The following is a 25,062-nucleotide window of genomic DNA, read 5'->3' on the forward strand; positions in this document are numbered from 1 at the left end:
TGTATCCAAAGAAATGTTTGATTTCCAAGATTTCTCTTCTCTCCCAATCCAGTCTTTTCCTCCATTCACTGTTTTTTCTTGTGGTTGCAGGATTTTTTAAAGGCTTTTAATTAGATTATTCAGGAGAGCGGTGCTTCTGCAAGGTCTGCTGTCTCTGGCTGTTCTCTGTTCACTTCGGCTCTGTGGATGGGAATTTAAATATTCACCAAAGTTTTCGCTTTTCCAAATTTTGTGGTGCAATTTAAACTTACCAGAGTATCTTTTAAATATGTATTTAAAATGAAGTACATATGTTCAGTGATGGGATTCAAGTAATTTAACAACTGATTCTCTGCCCTAATGATTCCTTCCAACAACCAGTTCACCAAACTGCTCAGAAAGTTAACAACCGGTTCTCCCGAAGTGGTGCGAACTGGCTGAATCCCACCACTGCATATATTTAAATATGTGCATTGTATGGCCTTTTAAAACAGAGAATTAATGGAAAATATTATCAAAATTATTAAATATATCAGATTTGGCATGACCAGGTTTGTACATATTTTGCATATTTTAAAAGAATTTCATTTGAGACCTATTTAATTTTGGACTTTGTTGAATACTAATATTTAAAGTCCAATGTTGCCCAAAGCAAACTGCTCAAATCTTTTACCAAGACTCTTTTTGAAAGGCTCGTTATGAGAAAATATCATTCAAGACTATCTGCTTCTTTGCTGTTATGCTCCATAACCAAATGTCCTCCATAAAGAAGCTCACTTATTTCCCAAAACATTTGAATGTTTTGGGCCAAAGCCTATGCAAATTAGGATATCAAATCTAAAGACTTAAATTGCAAGCCAATTTACTGTTGCCTATATCCACCAACTAGTAGATATTGTTTACTGATGTACTCAGGATACCTGAATATAGTTTTATTCAGTTGTTTCAAACTTAATTTCCTTCTCATATATCATGTTTTATGATATATTGTGAAAATTAAAATTTCGCTGTGTGGTGTTTTATTATCCCCTTATGTTTCCTTAGAGCTCAATTCTGAATGTATCAGAGGAATGCAATACCTCTACTGTGACAGCCACAATACAGGCTCATCTTCCAGAAGCTTATCTCAAAGAAGATATTGGTGGAGAACTTATCTATGTACTTCCTCCATTTAACAATAAAGTTTCTTCATCCTATCAGTCTCTTCTGAGAAACCTGGATAGTAATTTAAGTGATCTCCATATTGGCTGCTACGGAATTTCAGACAGCACTGTAGAAGAAGTAAGCACCTAGCAGTTTTAAACAATCAGATTTGTTAATATTTTATTTAGTTTTATTATTTTATTTTGTTGTGCTGTGCTGTGAGCCAGATGTTTAAACTGGATTTGGCATTTTTATCAGGGGTGGGTTCTACTTATCTTTACTACTGGTTCGTAACAGAAGCGTGCACGCAAAAGCTTTTACGCATGTGCAAATCATCCATTATGACATCCGGGCAGGTGGGCAGAGCCTCCCGCCGCTTTTACTACCTGTTCGCAAGAACTGGATAGTACTGGGAGCAACCCACCACTGATTTTTATCCATCTATTGAGATCCTCCCCAAGGACCTGGGATAGGCAGATTGTTTTATGGTGTTAAATTATTATCACAGGATGTAAATTGTTCCAAGTAAAGCTGCCCTTTGCAATTGACTGGTGGTGATTTTATGAATGCTGATGATATTCAAGTGATGCTTTAATTGTTTTGGGACTATACCCTAGGACCGTGGTGGCGAACCTATGGCATGCATGCCACAGGTGGCATGCGTAGCCATATTAATGGGCACGCGAGCTCAGCTGATTTTTGGGCCTTCTGGGTCCACCAGAAGTAGGGAAACAGATTGTTTCCTGCCTCTGGAGGGCCTCGGGGGGAGGCCCATTTTTCTCTCTCACTTGGCTCCAGAGCCTTTCTAGGAGTCTGGGGAGGGTGAAAATGGCCTTCCCCACCCCCGTGGAGGCCCTTCAGAGGCCAGAAACAGCCCATTTGCCAACTTCCGGTGGGACTGGAAGGCCCGTTTTTTGCTGTCCCCAGCCTCCAGAGCCTCTCTAGGAGTCTGGGAAGGGCAAAAAACAGCCTTCCCCACGCCCCCGGAGGTCCTCAGGAGGCTGAAAACAGCCCGTTTGCCAACTTCCAGTCCCACTGGAAGTTGGCAAACGGGTTGTTTCTGGCCTCTGGAGGGCCTCCGGGGGGGGGAGGCAGTTTTCACCCTCCCCAGACTCCTAGAGAGGGTCTGGAGCAGGGGTGAGTTCTACTTACCTTTACTACTGGTTTGCATTGCACCTGCACCATTGTGTGCCAGGAGCGGGGGGAGCGGGGGGGGGTGTTGCACACGCATGTGCGGGGGCAGGGCGCATAGAATTACGGGTGTGGGCAGGTGCACGCACAACTCCCTCACCCCCCTTCCTGGCATGTGATGGCAAAAAGGTTAGCCATCACTGCTCTAGGGTCTAGGGCAGGGGTCTGCAACCTTAAACACTCAAAGAGCCACTTGGGCCTATTTCCCACAGAAAACCAAACACCAGGAGCCACAAAACCTGGGTGGGCATGGCCAACGCAACATCACTCACTCCCACCCAGTCACACGACACCCCCAGCCATGCCTACCCAGGTTTTGTGGTTCCAGGTATTTTCTTTTAAACAGGTCCATCTCTCTCTCTTTCTCCCTCCCTCTCATCTTTCTCCCTCATCTCTCTTTCTGTTTCTCTCTCTCTCTCTTTCTCATTTTTCTACCTCATCTCTCTCTCTCATCTTTCTCCCTTTCCCTCTTTCTCTCTCTCATCTTTCTTCCTCTCCCTCTCTTTCTCATCCCTCTCCCTCTCTTTGCATCTTCCTCCCTCCCTCCCTCTCATCTCTTTTTCTTTTTTCCCTCTCTCTTTCTCATCTCTCTGTCTCTCATCTCTCTATCTCTCTTTCTCCCTCTCCCTCTCTCCCTCTTGTGTGTGTGTGTGTCTGTGTACGTGCGCATGGGTTCCCTCTTGAACCATTTCCAAAAACAGGCAAGGGTTGAGATTTTTTTCCCTGATGTTGTTCTTTCTTCTTTGGGTGCTTTTTATCATATGATTTAATTTTAAATCAAGAGTCATTTCAGGTTCCCAGATTAATGAAACTCGTTGTCCCCCTGCTGTGGCTCCTTGTCAGCTGGCTGCCCCTCCCTGCCATTTGCCCTCCCCTCCTCCTCACTCCTCGCCTGCCCTGAGAAGAGAAGGGGGATGGAGACTCGCTGCATATTTCAGGGTGGAAGCGAAGTGCCCCTCTACTTGCCTCTTTTTCTGGCCCTTATTGGGAGACATGCAGTGGTGGGATTCTGCCAGTTCTAGAGGGTTCGGCAGAACCGTTTGTTAAATTGCTGGCTCGCCTCGCCCCTTGCCCCGCCCCTCCGCACCACTATTTATTGCCAATAAATAGTGGTGGGCGAGGGGCGGGCGAGCCAGCAATTTAACAAACGGTTCAGTGTTTTTTTGTAATTTTATTGGCCCGCGGAGCTTCAGCATAGGCTAATTAGCCCTTGATTAGATCGGCTCCTGACTCTCAGCTGATTTGCTCTCAGCTGTTTTGCTCAGGGCTCTGCTGCTTGCTGGAGCAGATTTTTTTTCCCCTAGCTATGCTGAAAAACAAAACTGAAAGTAAAGCAGGCTGTTGGCTTTGCTGTTGCTGCAACGTTGGAAAATTAGGCAGGCAGATTTCTTTTCTTTTTCCTCACCAAAAAAGGTAGGTGCAAACAATGGGAAATTTAGGGAAAAAGAGGATATGGTTAAATTGTGGTTTGAAGGAATATATGGGGAAATTATTTGGTTTATTATTATTGGTAAATATAATTAATTGATTTGTAAGAAATTGGATGGCATGGAAATAATTGGAATATTCATGTTCATATTGATTAATATACAACAAAGGTAGTTATATAACTAATTGATTTATATTAAAATGTTGAATTTATATTAAACAACTGTAATATTACATAATTAACCAATGTGAGGATGGATATAAAAATAGATGACAATGGGAAGGGGTATAATATAGAATAGAAGGGAAAAATTGAATTTGATTAAGATTAGAGATGAGGATAAAGGGTAATATTGGTTTTTTACAAAAATAGATGAGGAATAAATATGGCAAAAAGGAAATATAGAAATTATAAATTTAATTGAAATGACTAAACACTGTTTAAATTTGTGAACCGGCCAAATACTCTGTTCAAAGAAAATACATTGTATGTTTGTATGTGTGTTTCTAATTATTGTTATTTATTCATATTTGTTCTCTTTTATTCTTTAAAGTTTAACAATTCATTCTTTATCTTATTATCTTTATATTTGTTTGGGGTTGGCTTTCTTCCCTTCATCTTTTCTATTGTACAGCAATCTTTCTCCTCAAACCTACCACCTCTCTCCTTTCTTTCCTTCTTATTTTCTCTTCCTCCCCCTCTTCTCCTCCTCCCTACTTCCTCTTCCTTTCTCCTTCTCCTCCTCTCTTCCTCCCTCTCTTACCCTCACTCCTACTCTAATTTCCCTTCCCTTCCTTCATTCCTCTCTATTGCTGTATCCTTTTATGCATATGGACTACTCAGAGGGCTGAAAAAGTTATTTCTGACTGGTCCTCGCACTTTTGACCAGTCCTCGAACTTAGACTGTCCTCACATTTTACGTTTTTGCCCTATCTTGTCACCATGGTGAAGAGAAGCAGTTGTGAAATGAGTGACATGGTTGTTAAGAATGCTACAATGGGCATAAATGATGACCAGTCATAAGTGCGAGGACCAGTCAAAAGTGCGAGGACCTGTCAGAAATCACTTTTTTCAGCCCTCTGGGTGGTCCTTTTGTGCATATGGACTACTCAGAGGGCTGAAAAAGTTATTTTTGACTGGTCCTCGCACTTTTGACCAGTCCTCAAACTTACGACTGTCCTCACAATTTACGTTTTTGCCCTATCTTGTCACCATGGTGAAGAGAAGCAGTTGTGAAATGAGTGACACGGTTGTTAAGAATGCCGCAACGCAATTAATGATTTATTATCTAGGGTGAAGAACAGGAAGATCTGTTCAAGAACATTGACAGACCATAGTCCAGTCTGGATGGAATTGGAGTATGGGAAAGGGCCTAGGAGGTCCTGGGGGTTAAATGATAATCTGTTTAGATACGAAGAAAATGTAAAAGAGTGTAAAAAATTTATGAAAGAGTTTTTTGTTATGAATATGCAAAAGGGTACATCTATGGAAATGGTATGGGACGCAAGTAAAGCCTACATGCGAGGAATTTTGATATATTTGAATAATAAACATAGAAAGAAACAGGGGGCAAAAAGAAAAGAATTAGAAGAGGAGATTAATAAACAGGAACAGGCTTTAATAGCCAACCCAACAGATAAGAAAATTAAAGAGGCAATTAATTTACTGAAGGGTCAGTTTAATATGTTAATAGTAGATCAAGTGGCAACCAACTTACAATATGCAAAACATAATAATACTTTTTGTAATGCCAATAAACCAGGTAGGTGGTTGGATATTTGCTAAGGAAAAAGCAGAAAGCAAGGACAATAGAGAAAATAAAATACAAGGGTAAGGAGGTTTATGAGCAAGAATTGATTAAAAAAGCCTTTTTAGAGTTTTATTCAAGGCTGTATACTGGTGATAAAATTCAAGATATAGATATAGATAGATATCTGCAAAAAGAGAATATTTGTATAACTTCAAAAGAGCAGAGGGATAGCTTAAATCAATTGATAACTTCCGAGGAAATTATGTTTGCAATTAAGCAGTTGAAAGTGGGTAAAGCTCCTGGAACGGATGGTTTGACAGCTATTTATTATAAAAGTTTACAGGAGGAAATGGTGGAACCACTGAAGGAATTATTCAATAATATACGACAGGGAGGAGAGGTAACTCCAACTTGGAAGACAGCATTTATATCGCTGATCCCAAAAGATGGGCAAGACTATACAGACCCTAAAAACTATAGTTTTAAATATAGACTATAAGATTTTTGCTAAAATTTTAGCAAACAGATTAATGACAGTTATGCAGCAAATGATTCATCATGATCAAACTGGTTTTATAAATGGAAGACAAATGAAAAGTAATGTAAGACAAATTGTTAACTTATTAGAGTATTTGGGAAGGAACAACCAGGTCCCCGCAGTGCTAGTTTTTCTGGATGCTGAAAAAGCTTTTGACAGATTGAACTGGCAATTCTTATTAAAACTAATAGAAAGGATGCAATTTGGAGAACATTTTATACAATCTATTAAGGCAATATATCAAAAACAAACAGCACAAATAATAATCAATGATGATTATTTTAATATAGAAAAAGGAACAAGGCAAGGCTGTCCCTTGTCTCCGTTATTGTTTATTTTGACGCTGGAAATTTTATTAAATAAAATACGTGGGACTGATATAATAAAGGGAATCAGAATTAGACGGCATGAATATAAGTTACGAGCATTTGCGGATGACCTGGTGGTTACCTTAGCCCAACCGGTACAATCAATTACAGCCTTGATGGATATAATCTGCTCATATGGACAAGTATCTGGTTTTAAAATAAATACAGCTAAAACAAAGATAATAGCTAAAAACATGGACAGAAGCCAGAAAGAAGAGATAGAAAGGCTAACAGGATTTGAAATAGTTAAGAAGGTTAAATATTTAGGGGTTTATATTATGACTGCAAATATGAAATTATATCAACATAATTATGAACCGTTATGGCAAAAAATACAGAAAGAGATGGAAAATTGGAAGAAATTGCAACTGTCTTTGCTGGGTAGGATAGCTGCTGTAAAAATGAATATCTTACCAAGATTCTTATTTCTTTTTCAAATGATACCTATACTTAAAAAAGATGAAAATTTGAAGGAATGGCAGAAGGGCATAAACAAGTTTGTGTGGGCAGGGAAGAAACCACGAGTTAATCAAAAGATAATGCAAGACACCCAAGAAAGACGTGGTCTTAAAATGCCCAATTTAAGACTGTATTATGAAGCTGCTACCCTCTCAGCAATTACAGATTGGATAAATTTAAGGGAGAAAGAGATACTGAATATTGAAGGATATGGTCTGGTCTACGGCTGGCATGCTTACCTATTGTATGACAAGAAAGTAGATAAGACTTTTAAAAGTCATATATTAAGAAATGCTCTACTGCGTGTCTGGAAAAAGTATAAATATAAACTAAAGGATAGGTTACCAATATGGACAGTACCCAGACACGCGATAGAGAATATAAATTTGGAGCAAAAGCAAGATAAGTTTACATATAAGGAACTCCTTTATAAGGAAGGAGTTAGATTACAATTAAAATGTATGGAGCAATTAAGAGAAGAAGGAATTATTAGGATTTGGTTTCAGTATGGTCAGCTGCAGGCCAGATGGAGAGAGGATCAAAAAAATTGGTATTATGCAGCAGGATGAGAATTTGATAAAGCAAATAAGAGATTAAGGTCAAATGCATATTAAAAGGTTGTATAATGTATTAGTGGAAATAGATTCGGAAACAGAGCTGGTCAAGGATTGTATGATAAAATGGGCACAAAACATAGGTGAACCAATAATGTTGGATACATGGGAAAAGATATGGGTTAGAAATGTAAGATTCACACAAGCTCAAAACTTAAGAGAGAACTTTTACAAAATGTTTTATAGATGGCATTTAGACCCAAAAAAACTAGCTTGCATGTATCCAAATTTACAACCCAAGTGTTGGCGATGAGAGTGTGAAAATGCTACATATTTTCATATATGGTGGACATGTAAAAAAATTAAGGCCTTTTGGATTAAAATATGGTGGATTATTCAAAATATTTTAAGGAAAAAAATTAAATTTACACCACAGGTTTTTTTTGTTGGGAATAGTCACGGATTGTACTGTAATAGAGACTAAGTTGGTTTTGAATTTAATAACAGCTGCCAGGTTACTGGTGGCACAGTACTGGAAGAAGGAAGATCCACCTACCATTGAGGAATGGACATTAAAAGTTGTGCATCTGGCTGAGATGGCAAAAATTTCATCATATCTTAAAGATCATTCAAATAAAAGATACATATCAGAATGGAGAAGATGGATTGACTATATGCAAAAATAGTACCTGAACAAGAAGATTCATATAGCTTATGAATGAAATATTTTTAAGTAGTTTATGTTTATAGTTTTTGAGCTATAAGGAGTTAAAGACCTAGGGAGAATATGAATGCAATAATTTGTTAGCATATTTTAGCTTTATGTTTGTGAATGCTATACCCTGTGCCTGTTCTGGGAAGTCTAGGGAGTGGGGTTGGGGGGAAGGTGGGAGGGGGAAAGGGGGGGAATATACAAGAATGCCGCAACGGGCATAAATGTGAGGATGGTCATAAGTGCGAGGACCGGTCAAAAGTGCGAGGACCAGTCAGAAATGACTTTTTTCAGCCCTCTGTAGACCCTATGCAGATAGCCACGCCCACCGGTCACATGACCAGCTAGCCACGCCCACCCGGTCACATGACCACCAAGCCACACCCCCAACTAAGCCACACCCATAGAACCGGTTGTTAAAAAATTGAATCCCACCACTGGAGACATGCAACTTTTTCCACCCTGAGATACCAACTGGGCTGTCCCAGCCGATGCGCCTTTTCGTAATGGGCTCCAGGAGGAGGAGGAGGATGGAACGCCATCTCCCCCATTGTGCAGTGTGCTAAGTTTAAATGCAAGAGCAGCAAGCAGCCATGGAGGCAGCGAGAGGAATGTAGGGAGACGCGCAACTTTCTCAGCACTGAGACATCGGCTGGGGCATGTCTCCCCATATTCCTCTTGCCGTCTCCATGGCTGCTTACTGCTCTTGCACTTAAACTTAGCATGCTGTACAATGGGGGAGATGGCCTCCTCCTCCTCCTGGAGCTCATTACGACGTGGAGCATTGGCTGCAGCCAGTCGGCCCAGCCAATGTCTCGGCGCAGAGCAAAGTCACCTGTCTCCCCCAGTGGGCGAGGTGCGCACAGCACACCTTTTCCCAACAAGGGCCGGAAAAAGAGGCAAGTAGAGGGGTGCTTCGCTCCCGCTCTGGAATACGGAGCGAGTCTCCATCCGCCACAATCACCCTTCTCTTCTCAGGGCAGGTGAGGAGTGAGGGGGAGGGGAGGGGAGGGGCCACCCAGTGGTGGGATCATCCGAGAGGGAGCTGCAGGAGAGGGCCCAAAGAGTTGCCGACCCCCGGCCTAGGGTCTTATTACTCTTGGTACTATCTTTGCTATCTTTTGCCACAGTTGTTCTACTTTTATTTGCAGATCTTTGTATTTTATGGATTTTTTTCAGATATTTCCCTTCTTTTCTACTGGTCTCCAGATTCTACAGCCTTTTTTGTCTTCTTTTTGACAATGGTTAAGGCTGGGGTATTATGTGGCAGGTGCTCATTAGTTTGAATTGTAAAGTCCCAGAGTACTTTAGCTTTTTCATTCAGGTAGTCCTTGACAGTCCTTCACTTAACAATTGTGGCAAGAAAGGTTATAAAATGGGACAAAACTCATTTAACAACTATTTTGTTTAGCAATGTAAATTTTGGGCTCAATTGTAGTCGTAAGTTGAGGACTATCTGTATTACTCTGTGTAATTGGTGGTCCACCAGCTCATGCTTGCAGGCAAATGGCATTTCTTGCAGCTATTCCAATGCACCAGTGTTGCTATTAGTTTTATTTGATTTTTTGTTTTATTATTTCATTTCAATTTTTTATTTTTTATTTTATGCTTTAAATTTTGTAAGTGGCCTAAAGGGTGGCAGATGAATGTTTGAATGAAAGGACATTATGAAACAAATCTTCTCAGAATGAAAAGGTTATGATCACAATGAAGAAAATTAAATATGAGTATATATTGAGTTGATTTATCAGTCCATTGGCATCCATGTAAAATTATGGTAGGAATACATAGAAGCACACAGGACAGCCTTTTTTGATATTGTATAATTCATGACATAGTATGAGGAGAAGAACCTGAAACTAGGAAATATGAAACAGAGTGGCAGCTAGAATCTGAAGATGACAAATAAAAAAGTTGCCATGCTTAGAGACATGGCCAGGGGCCTCTAGAATTTAGTCATTCCATTAATTTCTACCTCTTTCATCCAGAGGGAAAGGACAGAATGAGCTGATTCAGGAGGATGCCATCTCATAGAATTATGCTTTTAGTTATTGCATTGGTGATTCAACTTCAGTTATTATTATTCACTGAATATTTAATTACATATAAAGATAGGAAAATTTGTTGAGACTTCATTTTAATGTGTCTCAAATGTATATGGGAGCTCCTATATAATTTGTATACTAAAATAGATACTTAAAATTGCACTTAGTTTGCATTACAGGATTCAGTAATATATTAAGATTATATGCAAACCCATTTAAAAAAAATATAAATATTTAGAATTGCACCAAATGCAAACTCAAGTTCATATGAACATTTTTTAAAGTTGCAAACTGATCTGGATCAGGAAATGAAAAAATAAACTTAAGAAGGGAAACAACAATGATACCTTCTCTAATTGTAGGGGGTTCTTTGTCTAGTAGTACATTCTTGTCTGTTGATATAGAGGAAATTAATATTCTCTTCCTATTATGTCTGTGTGTTATATCTATGCAATGGCTTCTTACAAGGATGGCTATTTACAAAGTGGAAACAGTATGGATAAAAGTTATTTACAGAACTATGAACTGGCATAAGATTCTGCACACAAACTGGAAGCAATCAGTCTAACTTAAACATAGAGCATAGGTGAAGTTGCATGTGTTTTCAGTCTTGTATCCAAGTAGAAACTTTTAATAGCAAGATCAAAAATTTTGCTTTAGGAATTGTGAGAACTGAAATTAAAATATTTTTAATATTACTGTTTTGCAGGTGTTTCTTAATTTGACCAAAGATTTTGCAAAAGATGAACAAACCAATGCAGAGTTATCTCAAGAAGGGCCCAGTTTTGCTGTGGATAATGATGGCTTGTCCATGAACTCTAACAATCTCTTTGAACCAGATGGTATTAAAATAGTGTAATTTTTCACTGGCTGAAGCTTTTACCAAAGGAAAAGCCTGTAGTGTCTAGAAGAGTGTACAGTGAAGATGGCATTTTTTAGCAAGGTTGTGAAATATCAGGTTAACTTCACAAAAATGTAAACTGGATTGATCATAAATTAGGGGGACAGGACAAATCACCAAGTATGGCTGGTGATGAAGCAATTCCAGGTTACAATTAGAGATAAGACAGGTTTATGGGAACTCCAGTAACTCTGAAACCTGAAATCAGGCATTGTTATGACTAGAAATATAATGGGCAGTTATTCCATGCCATTTCATCCTAGATCTGTTTTGTCCTTCAGAAATTAGCTTACCAAGAAAAGCTAATTCCATCTTAGATTTTGGTGAGAAGGTAGGAAATGGTGACGTAAACTAATAGGACCCTATGCCTAGGCTAAGGGATAATTCGCTACTTAAATTTCATATAATTATTTTAAAAATTGCCATAGCTCCTTAAAGATTGTTCAGTTATTGAGACATAGGCTGAGTTTTCATTACGTTCAGGGCTGCTACTCAGCAGCAATTCACAAACTCTAAAATCACCTTTTTCCCCTATTTATCATATGAAACAAGAACAATGAATGACTTGGACTATCACTAACTTCATACGTCTTGTTTTTGTCAAAAATTGTCCCATCCTCATAAGTATACCTTGTGATGCAAACAACCATAAATGATTCAGGAAACCAGACCTCTAATGCTAAAGCTCCCTGGCTGTGGAGAAGATATTCAATTACCTGTATATCTGGCAGTAGCACCTCACCTCATCATAATTTTAGGAACAGCCTTATTGAAACACCATGATCTCTCAGACTGTTTAAACTGCTGATCATGTAGCTTTTCATTCTTTCCATTATAAGCACAATGTAGGCCTGAGGGGAGAATGTTGATGACCTAGGATGAGGAGGTTGGATAGGTTGGCTTACCAAAAGCAAAACACAGCCGCTTCCGGAAGTGCATTTGGAAAAGAAGAAAGTTAGTGTGAGTCCTAACATCAATCACTACTAATAAGGCAGCAGCCAGCATTTAGGATTGTCTAGGATTTTAAAAAGAGAAATAATGTTTTTCGAATTGGTTTACGTGTACTGGTGGGATGAATTAGGTAAAACTAAATATAATAAGGAAACAAAACTGAGTATTTATGCGTAAAAGAAATGCATATTTCTTTTCTCTTTCTTTTTGATGAATAGATCAAGTCCTGATTAACATGGGAAAGCCAAGCAATCTTTCTCTCCTGCTGAGGAAGGCGACAGCATTGTTCATTAAACGTTTCCATCACACTCGACGGGATGTGAAAGGTTTTATTGCTCAAGTTATCCTTCCTGTGCTCTTTGTGACAGCTGCTATGGGCCTTGGCACCTTGAGAACAAAGGTGGCAGAATACCCAGCTCTTCATCTCTCACCAGCCTTGTATGGTTCTTCCAGCCAGTCAGACTTCTTTGGGTGACTATTCATTTTTATTCAGTTATTCAGTTAGCTTCAGTTACCAAGTGTAAGAGGGCTGACCAAATTGTCACCAGTGTGACTAGAATCATTATAGTTCTTTGTATGGTAGTATGAGGTACTGTATGCTAAGAAAAAGAAGGATAAGAGACAGAAAAAATACTTTTTTGTTAAATTCAGCAGTATTATACTTTCTAGAGTTTTGAGAATAAAGCAAATTATAAATTTACGTCAGATGTCCCAGATAAACCAGATAAGAAACATGATAGATGAATTAATTCTTTTTTTTCCCTGTAAGGCTACTTTATTAGAATATTGCAAGTGTAAAAGTACAAAGTTCCCAGTGCCATGTTTAACTGTTTGATCCATTAGGGTGAGAACTTCCTGAAATTCTTTCTCTGACTGTTATGCCACTGGGGTTTCCTGCCTGTCTTGACTAATTGTTTCCTAGGCAGCATCTTTTCCTCTTGTTCCTCAATGTCATTCACACATTCTATTGCATTTTTATAAGATTTATCAGTATAGTCCAACAATTCAGTAAACTATCAGGGTATTCAATTAATTTGAGCAAATCTCATATTTGCCACTGTGTGCTGCTAAAATTCTAGTGTTTATTCATTTTTAACCTTCAGTTAAAACCTTTTGTTGGGTGAAATAGTGTGTCATAGGGCAACCAGTTTTGAACCAAACATTACATTTCCAATCTAATTTACAGAATGCCAGATCACATTATTCCTATGGGAATGAAATACGAGAAATTTATCATATGACTATCATTTCAAACACTCCCTGATTGCTTCCCACAAGTCAGTGGGGAAGCCAGGAGGAAGCATACATTTTATTGTGACTGTTGAGGCTCCTTGCCAGCTTTCCACAAGCAAACTGGAAGGGAGTGTCAACAATGAGGAAGCCAGCAGGGAAGGTTGCAAGGTGCCCAGATGAGCCTCCCCCAACCGTGCAACTTCTCTAGTCTTGTGCGCTTATACCACATCAGCCACTTGCACAGCTCTGTGCACCTTTCCCAACCTCTACCTTATCCCCAGGTAGTCTCCCTGACCTATGTTGTGCCTCTCATGCATATTGCAAACCCTTCCCAACCCACTCTGTGCCCTTTCTGACCTGCACAAAACCTCTCACACATCCTGCACACCTTCCTGATCTACACCACAAGCCTCACACAACTTCCCTGGAAGTGCAGAAGAAGTGCTGCACAATTCAGGGATGATGTGTGGGATGCCACCTGGGTTGGGGTGTGTGTATGCAGGGTGTGGCATGGATCAGGAAGGGTGCACAGGAATGCAAAGGGATGCATGATTGTTTGGTAAGAAATACCTCTGAAATGCTGATCCTCAGATCACAAAGGAACTACTACTTCTTATAAGTTCATGGAACCATTTATGAATTGGGGTTTTACTAAGAATTTTGAGTATTTTAAATATCTTATAATTATCTAAAATTTGAAATTTTATTTCAAGTTATAAATATTTCTAAGGCCCTTGTATTTTTTAAAAAAAGTTGCATTCATTATTAGAAACATTTCAATGAATATTTCTTAACCTCTTTAAAATTTTGTTATCTTAATAGAATAGAATAGAATAAAATAGAACAGAATAGAAATAGAATAGAAATAGAATAGAAATAAAATAGAACTTCATTGTCACTTTAAATGTACACTAATCAGCATACATTAAAATGAAATGTTATTGCATTCAGCTCTCAAAAGATAACCATTATGCATATACGCATATACACAACATATATAACACAAGAAAACATCACAGTCTAGTTAGAATGTATACATATACATGGGAAAAAAAAAGAGAATCCTGCGAATTTACAAGACAGATGGCATAAGGAACAAAGCTGTTACAAAATCTAGTAGTTCTGGTATAAATACTTCGAAACCTCCTCCCAGAGAGGAGCAACAGAAACAGACATGGAAATGGGTGTGTGGGGTCTCTAACAATGCTTTAAGCTCTAAGCACATAGCACTTATAAGCAGTATCCTCAATAACGGGAAGTGAGCTTCCTATAATCTTCTCAGTTGTCCTTACCACTCTCTGTATAGACCTCCTATCTGAGGCACTGCTGCCACCAAAATAAACTGATGCTATTTGTTAAAATGCTCTCAATTGTACCACTATAAAAAGTGACCAGGACAGAAGGAGAAAGATCTACTCTCCTCATCCGACACAGGAAGTAAAAACACTGTTTGCATGCTTCACTAAAGATAACATATGAAGAGATCAAATCAAATAGTTATCTGCACCCCTAAATACCAGTAGTGGGTTTCACTTACCTTCGCTACTGGTTTGGAACTGTGAGCATGCCTGTGTGCTCGCTTTGCTCGCGCATAGCACTTTTGCACATGCACAGAGGTCCGTGATGATGTCTGGGCAGGTGAGCGGAGCCTCCCACTACCACTGCTACTGGTTTGGCTGAACCGGGGCAATCTGGTAGCAATGGCGGAGCAAAGCTCCGCCCACCTGTCCGGGTTTCGTTACTTCCTGGTTTTAACCAGGAAGTAATGTGGGGTTTTTTACCTTTTGCGCATGTGCAGAAGGTCCGCCGGTGAAGAAGCGATGTGAGAGGCGCAGAAGCAGCCAGTGGGGAGAGCCGCTCTGCTGGGGTGTGCATGGGCAGTCTCGGGAGGGCGGGCAGATGTAAGGCCAACACTGGGAGTCGGGAAGGGGGACCCGCTGCGCTCGGCTGAAGAAGAGCCGCCTTGGGGGAACATGGCGAGGCTCGCTCGCCTTTTGGACCTGGCGCGCTCAGTTTCCATGGGGCCTTTGGGCGACTGCCACCCGCTTGCCTTCCCCTCCACCTCGGGTCCCACCACCTGCATACAGCCAATAATGGCGGATGCGCCCAGCGTGCCCCACCCTGCTAGTCCCCCCCTGACTCCAACTCCCAGTCATGCAACTGGCACACAGCTCCAGCTGCACCTCGTCCAGGCTAGCAAGCCTTAATTAATCCTGGGCAGCCTGGGTGGTGATGTTGCTGCCGATCAGGCTTGGGGCCTCTGCGCAGGCATGGAAGCGGCCGGTGCCGACCTGAGTGCCTGCTGTTTCCTGTCCGCCTTTCAGCTGAGAGGCAGTAGCAGGCCGGCGGCGACTAGGAGATCTGAGGTTGTGGCAGCAGTCCCAGAAGCAGCGAGCAGGAGAGGAAGCCACCAGCAAGCGACAGGCCGCAGGGCTACCAAGTGGAGGCAGGGTGAGGCTTCCTGGGCGGCTGGAATATGGGGCGGTTGGCTCCATCGGCTGCCGTCCCCGCTGGAATGACAGCCTCGGTGCAACAGAGAGAAGAAAGAAAGAAAGAGAAAGAAAGGAAGGGAGAGAGAGAGAAGAAAGAAAGAGTGATGTGAGTGATGTCATGTTGGCCCCACCCACCCAGTCATACAACCACCAAGCCACGCCCACCAAGCCATGCCCACAGAACCAGTGGCAAAAAAATTTAGATTTTACCCCTGCCTTCATGCAGTGGTGAAATTGAATATTTTTTTACTATCAGTTCTGTGGGCATGGCTTGGTGGGTGTGGCAGGGGAAGGATACTGCAAAATCTCCATTTCCACCCCACTCAGGGGAAGGATACTGCAAAATCTCCATTCCCACCCCACTCTGGGACCAGCCAGAGGTGGTATTTGCCAAACTACTCAAAATTTCCGCTACCAGTTCTTCGAACTATTCAAAATTTCTGCTACCGGTTCTCCAGAACCTATCAGAACCTGCTGGATTTCACCCCTGCCTTCATGGCATGGGTTCAGTTACTTGAATAGTATGAGATTGGCCCATACTACTCATGCCAACAGAGAAGGCATATTACAGGTCCCATCAGCCTGTATTTTGGCTGGCGAGGTCCAGGATGAGAGCCTTCTCTGCTGTTGCTGTTGCTGTTGCTCCTGCCCTCTGGAAAATCTTGCCCCCCAGTGTGAGGTTGGCACCAGTCCTCCTATTCTTTCATAAAGGCCTAAAGACGAGGCTCTGCTAGTCAGCCTGGAGGTCCAGTAGGGGAACAGCGCAATGGAGGTGGTTGATTGACTAGTACCATAACAGATTTCACCTCCTCCCATTCTGCCCCCACCCTCCTCATGTGTCCTTGGTTTTAATGTTTGATTTTAAATTTTTATGTTTTAATTGTATATGTAACTGTAAGCCACCCAGAGTTACCCTATAGGTGGCAAAATAAATAAATAAATAAATAAATAAATAAATAAATAAATAAATAAATAAATAAATAAATAAATACAAACATACATAATACATACATACATACATACATACATACTCCCTTCAAAAATGAGGAACATCAAAATAAAAAAACAAAAGAAATCACATTAAGTTAAAATATTTAAATAGTGTGTGTGTAGGTATTAGTATTCTGACACTTGATAGTTTTCTTCCGTTTCCATTGTCATTCAGTTTTAACATGAGATATAGGGATTCAAAAGAACGTTGACTATCCTGTTCATTACTTATGGTTGCCTTGAAATTACAGTTAACCATTTGGTTTGTTTGTGTGTTTAGGAATTACAATCAAACAACAGATGCTTTGGTTGCTTCAATGTTTTCTTTTCCTGGAATAGATAATACCTGCCTAAACAGAAGTAATTTGTAAGTAGCTCTTCTCCATTTGTAAGTAACTCTCAGAATAACAGAATAATAACCTCCTTCCTACTTTTAACAACTCCTCATCTAACAAGAGAAATGACTGAAAATTATGAGTCATCAGAGTAATCTGCAGCACTATTGTACCCATTATAATCATTGGAAAATATTCTAGCAACAATCAGATAGTGATTTCTATCAAAATTTGATGCAATTAAATATCCAGTAGTAAATGTGCAATATTCTTCACTAAAATACCAAATCTAGATTTATAGGTCTCACTGATGTTAAGTGTTATCAAAATTAAGATATTTTAGATTTGTTGTTGTTGTTAAACATTGTGGTTCAACAGTAATGCAATATAAATTATTATTAACTAGAATAATTCAAAAGTAAACCCAAGAACTTCAAACAGGCTGATACCTAAATTAACATGCATAATAAGCATGTTTAAATATTTATTTATTTCCAACGAATTGAACTCATTATGGTGTTAAGTAAGCATAGATGTAGTCTTATTATAGAGTCTAGTCAGAAGTAAAACCCATTGAATTATGCTTGATTGACAGAGGAGGCTTTATAGGCGTACAGGAGTGCAGCTTTATCAATTTATAGTCACTGATGAAAGAGGAGGGTTGAAATAGGGAGGTGTGACGATTCTTGTCAGTAAGTTTTTAATGGTGTCTATGCATTACCAAATTTAAATTACTTATTAATTAAAAAGAAGATTGAAAGCTTCTCTTCAACACAATAAGAGATATTTGTGGCATTCTCATTAGCTCTTATAAGAGTTTTGTGCAAAAAGAAAATTGCAATTTTGATGTTCTTGCATGAAATCTCAGTGGTGAAATGGATGTCAGGTATATTTGTTCATTTTTACACATAGGTTCTCAGTGTCTTCTTCATTATTTTACACCGCATAATGGCATCCAGTGCCTTAAAAAGTTGTCACCCTTGCTGTTTCAGGGAGTTTTTGAATAGAGCATGAATGGACAACTTTTGTGTGCCTCTGTAGCTCTTGACATTTGGGGAAGAGTGAAGGCAAGGATGCAAAATGGATTGAGTCAGGCTTTGTTTATCTTTTTCAAACTCTGCTAAATTTATTTTAAAAGCACACACTCTAGTTTTTGTCTGTTTTCCACCACACAAAATGGCAAGAATTAGGGCTCTGATTTTCAGCAGTTGTTGGACAGGGCTCACAAAAACTACAAAAAAATGATACATTGGCCCTTTTATTATTAATTTGTACATACTGGTATACTGTAACTATTTTTGTCTATTTTTCATTAAAATAATTGTGGCATGGGCTATACATACAGTATACAGTATAACAGGATTTTATGGGTAAGCATCACAATCTCTCAGGCACAAGATTCCCTTTAAATATAATTTTTTAATTTAATGTTACTGTAGATAATGTTTGCTTATTAAAATGGACTTATTAAAATTTTTCTACTCAAATTTAGTTTTGAATAAAAATAGATGAGCAGAAAAATAGCTAAACCAGTAAGAACCAAGCAAAGATGATCAAATTTAGCTTTCCTTGGAAAAGCTTTAGGAAATTAATGAGGTATTCCTCCCTAGTGTTCTGCATTACCTAGGAAAATCCCACAATGCTGTATACAAATTTATAGGAAATGTCAGTATTAAATCTGCTTACTTTCAGAACCTGTTTCAAGGAAGATGTGGCTGAAAAGTGGATATTCAGTGGAAATCAGAGTGATCAGTATACTGCCTGCAATTGCAGACTCAGTGGAGAGGTAAATTCAAATTAGAATCTCATGCGATAAAGTCACTATAAGATAGAATTTTTTTTTAAATGACTGAAGGGTTCCAATAAAGACTAAATAAGTGGATTTTTTTCCCCAAGACTAAACCCCAAGTTTAAGAAAAAGAAATATCTTTAACATCTATATTTATAAAAGCTAATTTCCCAAGCTGCCAATTTGACCATATTTCATTTAATAATAATACTTAACAATATGAATGGCATAGTAATTTATGGTTATGGAGAGGGCGTGGCTTGCGACTGGCGGAATGACGCAAACTCTGGGGCTCTGGAGTGAGTGCCGATATCTCAGCTGTTTGGGGGGTCCATGGGGGACCATAGCCGACCCATAGGGTCAGTGAAGAAAGGGGGCACAGGCTGGTGTGGACAGGGAATCTGCAAATTCCCTATAGCACCAGCAAAGAGCCTTCAACTGGGCTCTTTACAGCTGGGAAGACAGCCATTGAAAGCTGTCACAAAGCTGGAGCAGTTACGAGTGAAGGGAAGAAAGAGGAAACAAGACATAACATTTGGGTGAGAAAGGAATTGCTGTCTTGGAAATAAGACTTCTACTTTTTAAGAGATAACCTGAACTGTAAAAAAAAATTAATTAGAACAAAAAGGAACTGCAAGAGCGAAAGGGGAGGAAGTGGATATTTGGCTACCTCCCCTTTTCCGGATTAGCAGCGATTATTCTTTTCTCAAAGAATATGAACTGAACTGATTTTGAATAATAAATGGAAAGCAGATTGGGCAAAGTGAATTTAGATTGAAATACGGGTGAATTTTGGACTTTAAATTAGAAACCGGAAAGGTCTAAGTCGGAATGAATAGACTTTAGATCAGTGAAAATAAATTGTGAAGGTATACAGTGCCATCTAGTGGTGAAAAAAATTCTCTTTTTTGGGGGGAAGTGTGGAATGAACAAAGAATGACCTTGAGTAATGTTTGAGATAAACTGTTTTATGATTTAGTGGGAGTAAAAGAGGAGAAGGGGAAGAAGAAAAAAGATTAACAACTGAATAATAGTTCAAAGACTACTTTGTTGGAATTGTTTTTTTCTGTCTATACATTATCTGCTGGTATATTATTTTTGCTGACTATCTCGAGTGCAAATTTTTGGATCTTTTCTCTTCCTTTCCTATATTTTTTTCTATTTAAAACCTGAAATATGGAAAAGCTAAAATGTGGATATTGTATTTTTCTTTCTTTCTTTTTTTTCTTGGATTTTGCATTTCTTGACATTTAATTACTCTTTTTTCTTCTATTTATTGTTTTTTTATTGCATTTCAATAACCAGATTTTTATTTTTTATTCGCCTATATTTTTTTCTTTACTCTCTTTTTTATAGTTGGGTTTTTTATATTTTTTGGCTGACCTTTGGACTTCTTGCTTTTGTTTCTTGATTATTAAAATTTTTTAGCAGTTGGTGTTTTTTTTCTTTTTTCTTCCACTGACTGGATTTTCTTTTTCTTTTCTTTTTCTTCTTTTTTCTCACTTTAGTTTCCCTTTATGGGGAACATTAGTGTTTGGTTTTGGTTCTGTTATTCCAGCAAGCCGCTCTGATGGGATAAATGATTTTAATTTGGTTTTAATGGGGTTTTAAAATTGGGTTTAAAATGAGAGTTTTAAATTCGGCCTATGATTTAATTATTTTAATCTGCTCTTAAATTCTATTTTTGTACATTGTTTTTATTATGGCTGTTCACTGCCCTGAGTCCTTTGGGAGAAGGGCAGTATATAAATAAAATAAAATAAAATAAAATAAGATAAATAAATAAATAAATAAATAAATAAATAAATAAATAAATAAAATAATATCATTTTTTAAACGTATGGATTAGGGTATCAAGAACCTGAAGATCTGTGGTGACCAGGATGATAAATGTGGTTTATAAATATTGATTTACAATATTTGGATTATAAATTGGGCGATTTGAAAGTAAAGATTAAAATGAAGAAGCTACCACAACATTTATCATCACCATCAATAACAGCAGCACCAAGCTCCACAGCACAAAAAGCAGCAGAAACAACAAGGCAAAACCAACATGGAATTAAAAAGCATGATACAGGCAATGCATGACGATCTTAAGGAAATGAAAGAGATGATGGGAAGAAATGAACAAAGATTGATAACAGTGGAAGAGAAAGCAGAAGCAACAGAGAAAAAGGTGGAGGAGATGGACTTTAGGCTCACAACTACAGATAAAAGCCAGGAAAAGACAATTATACAGCTTGAGATGGACAAGGCAGACTTCTAGTTAAGATTCCAAAACATAGAGGAAGAAAAAGGAGGGAATTTACCAGAAAAAAGTGCTGAAATATTAGCGGAAGTTATGAAAGAAAGTCCAGAAAAGATAATTAATGAGATAGATGAAATTTACAGAATATATACAAGATACGCAATGAGGAATAATCTACCTAGAGATAAACATGTTAGATTTACCAAAAAAATGTTGAGAACAGAGATCTTGCAATTTATGAGGAACACAATGATATAATATAAAGGTAAAGATATAGTGGCATTGAAACAAGTTCTAAGAAGAGTGAGAGATCTAAGAAAAGAATACCAATTTTTGATGAAACATTTGATTAAAAAAGGAGTGAGTTTTAGATGGTTGATACCAGAAGGAATCTTGGTGAACTTACAAGAACAAAGGCACTGATTGGATACAATAGAAAAGGCAGAGCTATTTTATCAGCAATATATAGAACAACAAGAAGAAGCTAAAGTGAGAGAAGAAGAAGGGGCAAGCTGCCAGGAAGAGAAAACAGAACAACTAATAGAGACAACCAAGGAACAAGAGGAAAGAGCATTGAGAGGAGGGGCAAGAGCGAAAGAGATAAAAGAACAAAGAGAAACAAGAGTGACTAAATCTATGTAACATAGATGTCTGTGCGAGTAAGATTATCACCCCTGCTGTCAACCAAAAGCATTTAATAGTGAGTGCATTACTCAAACAGGTGGCAAGAAAGCAGGGGCAGTCAGGCACAACACAGGTTATGTAGACAGTAAACATAGGTCAATAGGTCAATTGACCTGTAGACAGGTCAATCAAAATGGACTCAAATCTCTTTACACCAATGCACAGAGTATGAGGAATAAACAGGGTGAATTAGAAATTTAAGTAAATGAGGGCAGATATGATATTGTTGCCATTATGTAAACTTGGTGAGATGAAACCCACAAATGAAACATACAGCTAGAGGGATATAAATTATTTAAAAGAAATAGACCAAATAAAAGAGGAGGTGGAGTTGCACTATATATAAGAAATAATGACATATCTACAGAAACAGAGCACAACAATGATGAAAATTATCTTGAATGCATTTGGGTCAATATTAAAGGGGGGGGATGACAAGTGATCACACAATATTGGAATTCAACATTATGCAAACACAAGTAGTAGAACAAAGTCAAACTAGAGTCTTGGACTTTAAGAGAGCTAATTTCAATAAACTTAGATAGAACTTGAGAAGGATTCCATGGATGAGAATCCTCAAGGGGAAAACAACTCAAGAAGCTTGGGAAATTTTGAAAAGTGAGATTATAAAAGCCCAGTCTAGCACAATACCAATGAAGAAGAAAAATAATAGATCTCAAAAGAAACCAGCATGGCTGCATAAAGAACTCTCTAACAAATTGAAAGACAAAAAGGTCAAGTATAAAAAGTGGAAAGAGGGCCAACTAACTAAGGCAGAATATCAGCAAATAGCCTGAGCCTGTAAAGATGAAGTGAGGAAAGCTAAGGCTCACAGTGAACAAAGGCTTGTGACAAAAGTAAAAAATAACAAAAAAAAAACTTCTTCCAACATATTAAAAACAAGAAAAAAGTCAAGGAAACAATTGGCCCATTGCTGGGAGAAAGTGGCAAGAAGGTGACAAGCAACAGGGAGAAAGCAGAACTACTTAACTCATTTTTTGCATCTGTCTTTACACAAAGGGAAAAAACAGTCCAACTTATCAAAAACAGCACCACAAAAAACAGATTAGGAACATAAGTTAAAATAGGGAAGAAAATGGTAAGTGAACACCTGTCTACCCTAGACGAGTTCAAATCACCAGGACCAGATGGATTACACCCCAAGGTTCTGAAGGAACTGGCAGATGAGATCTCAGAACCACTGAACTATATCTTTCAAAGATCCTGGAGCACAGGGGAACTGCCAGAGGATTGGAAAAGAGCTGATGTAGTTCCCATCTTCAAAAAAAGAAAAAAAAATAGATCCAGGAAACTACAGACCTATCAGCCTGACCTCAATACAAGGGAAGATTCTGGAAAAGATAATCAAACAATGAATCACTGAACACCTAGAAGAAAACCAAGTAATAACCAAAAGCCAACATGGGTTTGTCAAAAACAGATCATGCCAGACTAATCTTATTGCATTCTTTGACAAAGTGACAAAATTAGTGGACCAGAGGAATGCTGTCAATATAATTTACTTGGACTTCAGTAAAGCATTTGATAAAGTAGACCATAACCTACTACTAGATAAAGTAGAAAAATGTGGACAGCATCACCACCAGAGGGATTCGTAACTGGCTGACTAACCGCACTCAAAGTGTAGTCCTCAATGGAACTGCATCTACATGGAGGGAAGTATGCAGTGGAGTACCCCAGGGCTCTGTTTTAGGCCCAGTGATCTTCAACATCTTCATCAATGACTTGGACGAGGGGATAGATGGGGAACTCATCAAATTTGCAGATGACACCAAGCTGGCAGGAATAGCCAACACTCCAGAAGATAGGCTCCAGATACAGAAGGATCTTGACAGACTTTAACATTGGGCGCTATCTAACAAAATGAAATTTAACAGTGAAAAAAGCAAGGTTCTACATTTAGGGAAGAAAAACAAAATGCACAGGTACAGTATATGTGGTACCTTGCTCAATAGTAGTAACTGTGAGAGGGATCTTGGAGTCCTAACATCCCTCTCACAGTTAGGAAAATGAAATAAACAAAACAGACAAATGCAAAAGAACTTAGAGGAAGAATATGAGAGATTAGAGATGGAACTAGAAAAAAAACCGCATAACAAAAAGATTAAAAACTTGTTGGATTTGAAAAAACATAAGATGAATTTAATGGAAAATGAAGAATTGGCGAATTTGAAAATGCAAATAAACCAGGATGATGGTTAGGATATAAAATGAAAAAAGAGAAAGAAAAGAAATTAATAAGTCAATTAATAGATCAAGATGGAAAGATACGTTATAGAAGTGAGGAAAAGAAGAGGATAACTGAGAAATACTACAAGGGATTGTATCAACAAGAAATAATAGAAGAAGATGAGATAGAACAATATTTGAAGAAAATGGAACTGCCTAGAATCCTGGAAAAGTTCAAAAAATTATTAGAAGAAAGAATATCTATGATGGAATTAATGGAGGGAATTAAAAGACAGAAAAATGGGAAGACAACAGGCCCAGATGGATTTTTTTTTTAATTTGATTTATATGCCGCCCTTCTCCGGAGACTCAGGGCGGCTTACAATGTGCTCAGCAATAGCCTTCATCCTTTTTGTATATTTATACAAAGTCAGCTTATTGCTCCCACAACTGGGTCCTCAATTTACCTACCTTAGAAAGGATGGAAGGCTGAGTCAACCTTGAGCCTTGGCGAGATTCGAACCTGCAGTAATTGCAGGCAGCTGGTCTTAATAACCAGCTTAATAACAGGGTGCCTTAGACCACTGTACTACCAAGACCACTGTACTACCAAGGCTACCAATAGAGGTATATAAAACCCTACAAGATGTACTAAGCAATGTGATGCTGCAAGTATTCAATGAACTATTACTTAAAGCTAAAATTCCTGACTCATGGATGGAGGCATATATAACTTTAATACCAAAAGAAGAGGCAGATCTGCAACAGATAAAGAATTATAGACTGATATCTTTATTAAATGCGGATTGTAAGATTTTTGCATCAATCATGGCTGAAGGATTTAAAAAATTATTAAATGAGTTTATACATTTGGACCAAAATGGCTTCTTACCAAAAAGACAAATTAGAGATAATATGCAAACTATATTAAACACATTAGAATATTATGAATTACACTCAGAGAAACAAATAGCGTTGTTATTTTTAGATGCACAAAAGGCGTTTGACAATGTGAATTGGCAATTTATGATAAAACAGTTGAAAATGATGGATTTTGGAGACAGATTTATAAATATGA

General features: G+C 38.4%; 1 protein-coding gene across 1 annotated transcript in view; it reads left to right on the forward strand.

Moving 5' to 3' along the window:
- Window positions 1–25,062, forward strand: part of ABCA12 (ATP binding cassette subfamily A member 12) — a 326,573-nt gene that overhangs the window by 220,924 nt on the left and 80,587 nt on the right. Inside the window, exons 33-37 of the mRNA XM_070956774.1 lie at window positions 1,024–1,260; window positions 10,878–11,010; window positions 12,239–12,491; window positions 17,016–17,102; window positions 18,763–18,856. Coding sequence (XP_070812875.1) covers window positions 1,024–1,260; window positions 10,878–11,010; window positions 12,239–12,491; window positions 17,016–17,102; window positions 18,763–18,856 — 804 coding nt within the window. The remainder of the gene's footprint in view (window positions 1–1,023; window positions 1,261–10,877; window positions 11,011–12,238; window positions 12,492–17,015; window positions 17,103–18,762; window positions 18,857–25,062) is intronic.

This window comes from Pituophis catenifer, unplaced genomic scaffold (assembly GCF_029215685.1).
Source record: "Pituophis catenifer annectens isolate HBS135680 unplaced genomic scaffold, rPitCat1.0.hap2 SCAF_1, whole genome shotgun sequence".
Classification (NCBI taxonomy): Eukaryota; Metazoa; Chordata; class Lepidosauria; order Squamata; family Colubridae; genus Pituophis; species Pituophis catenifer.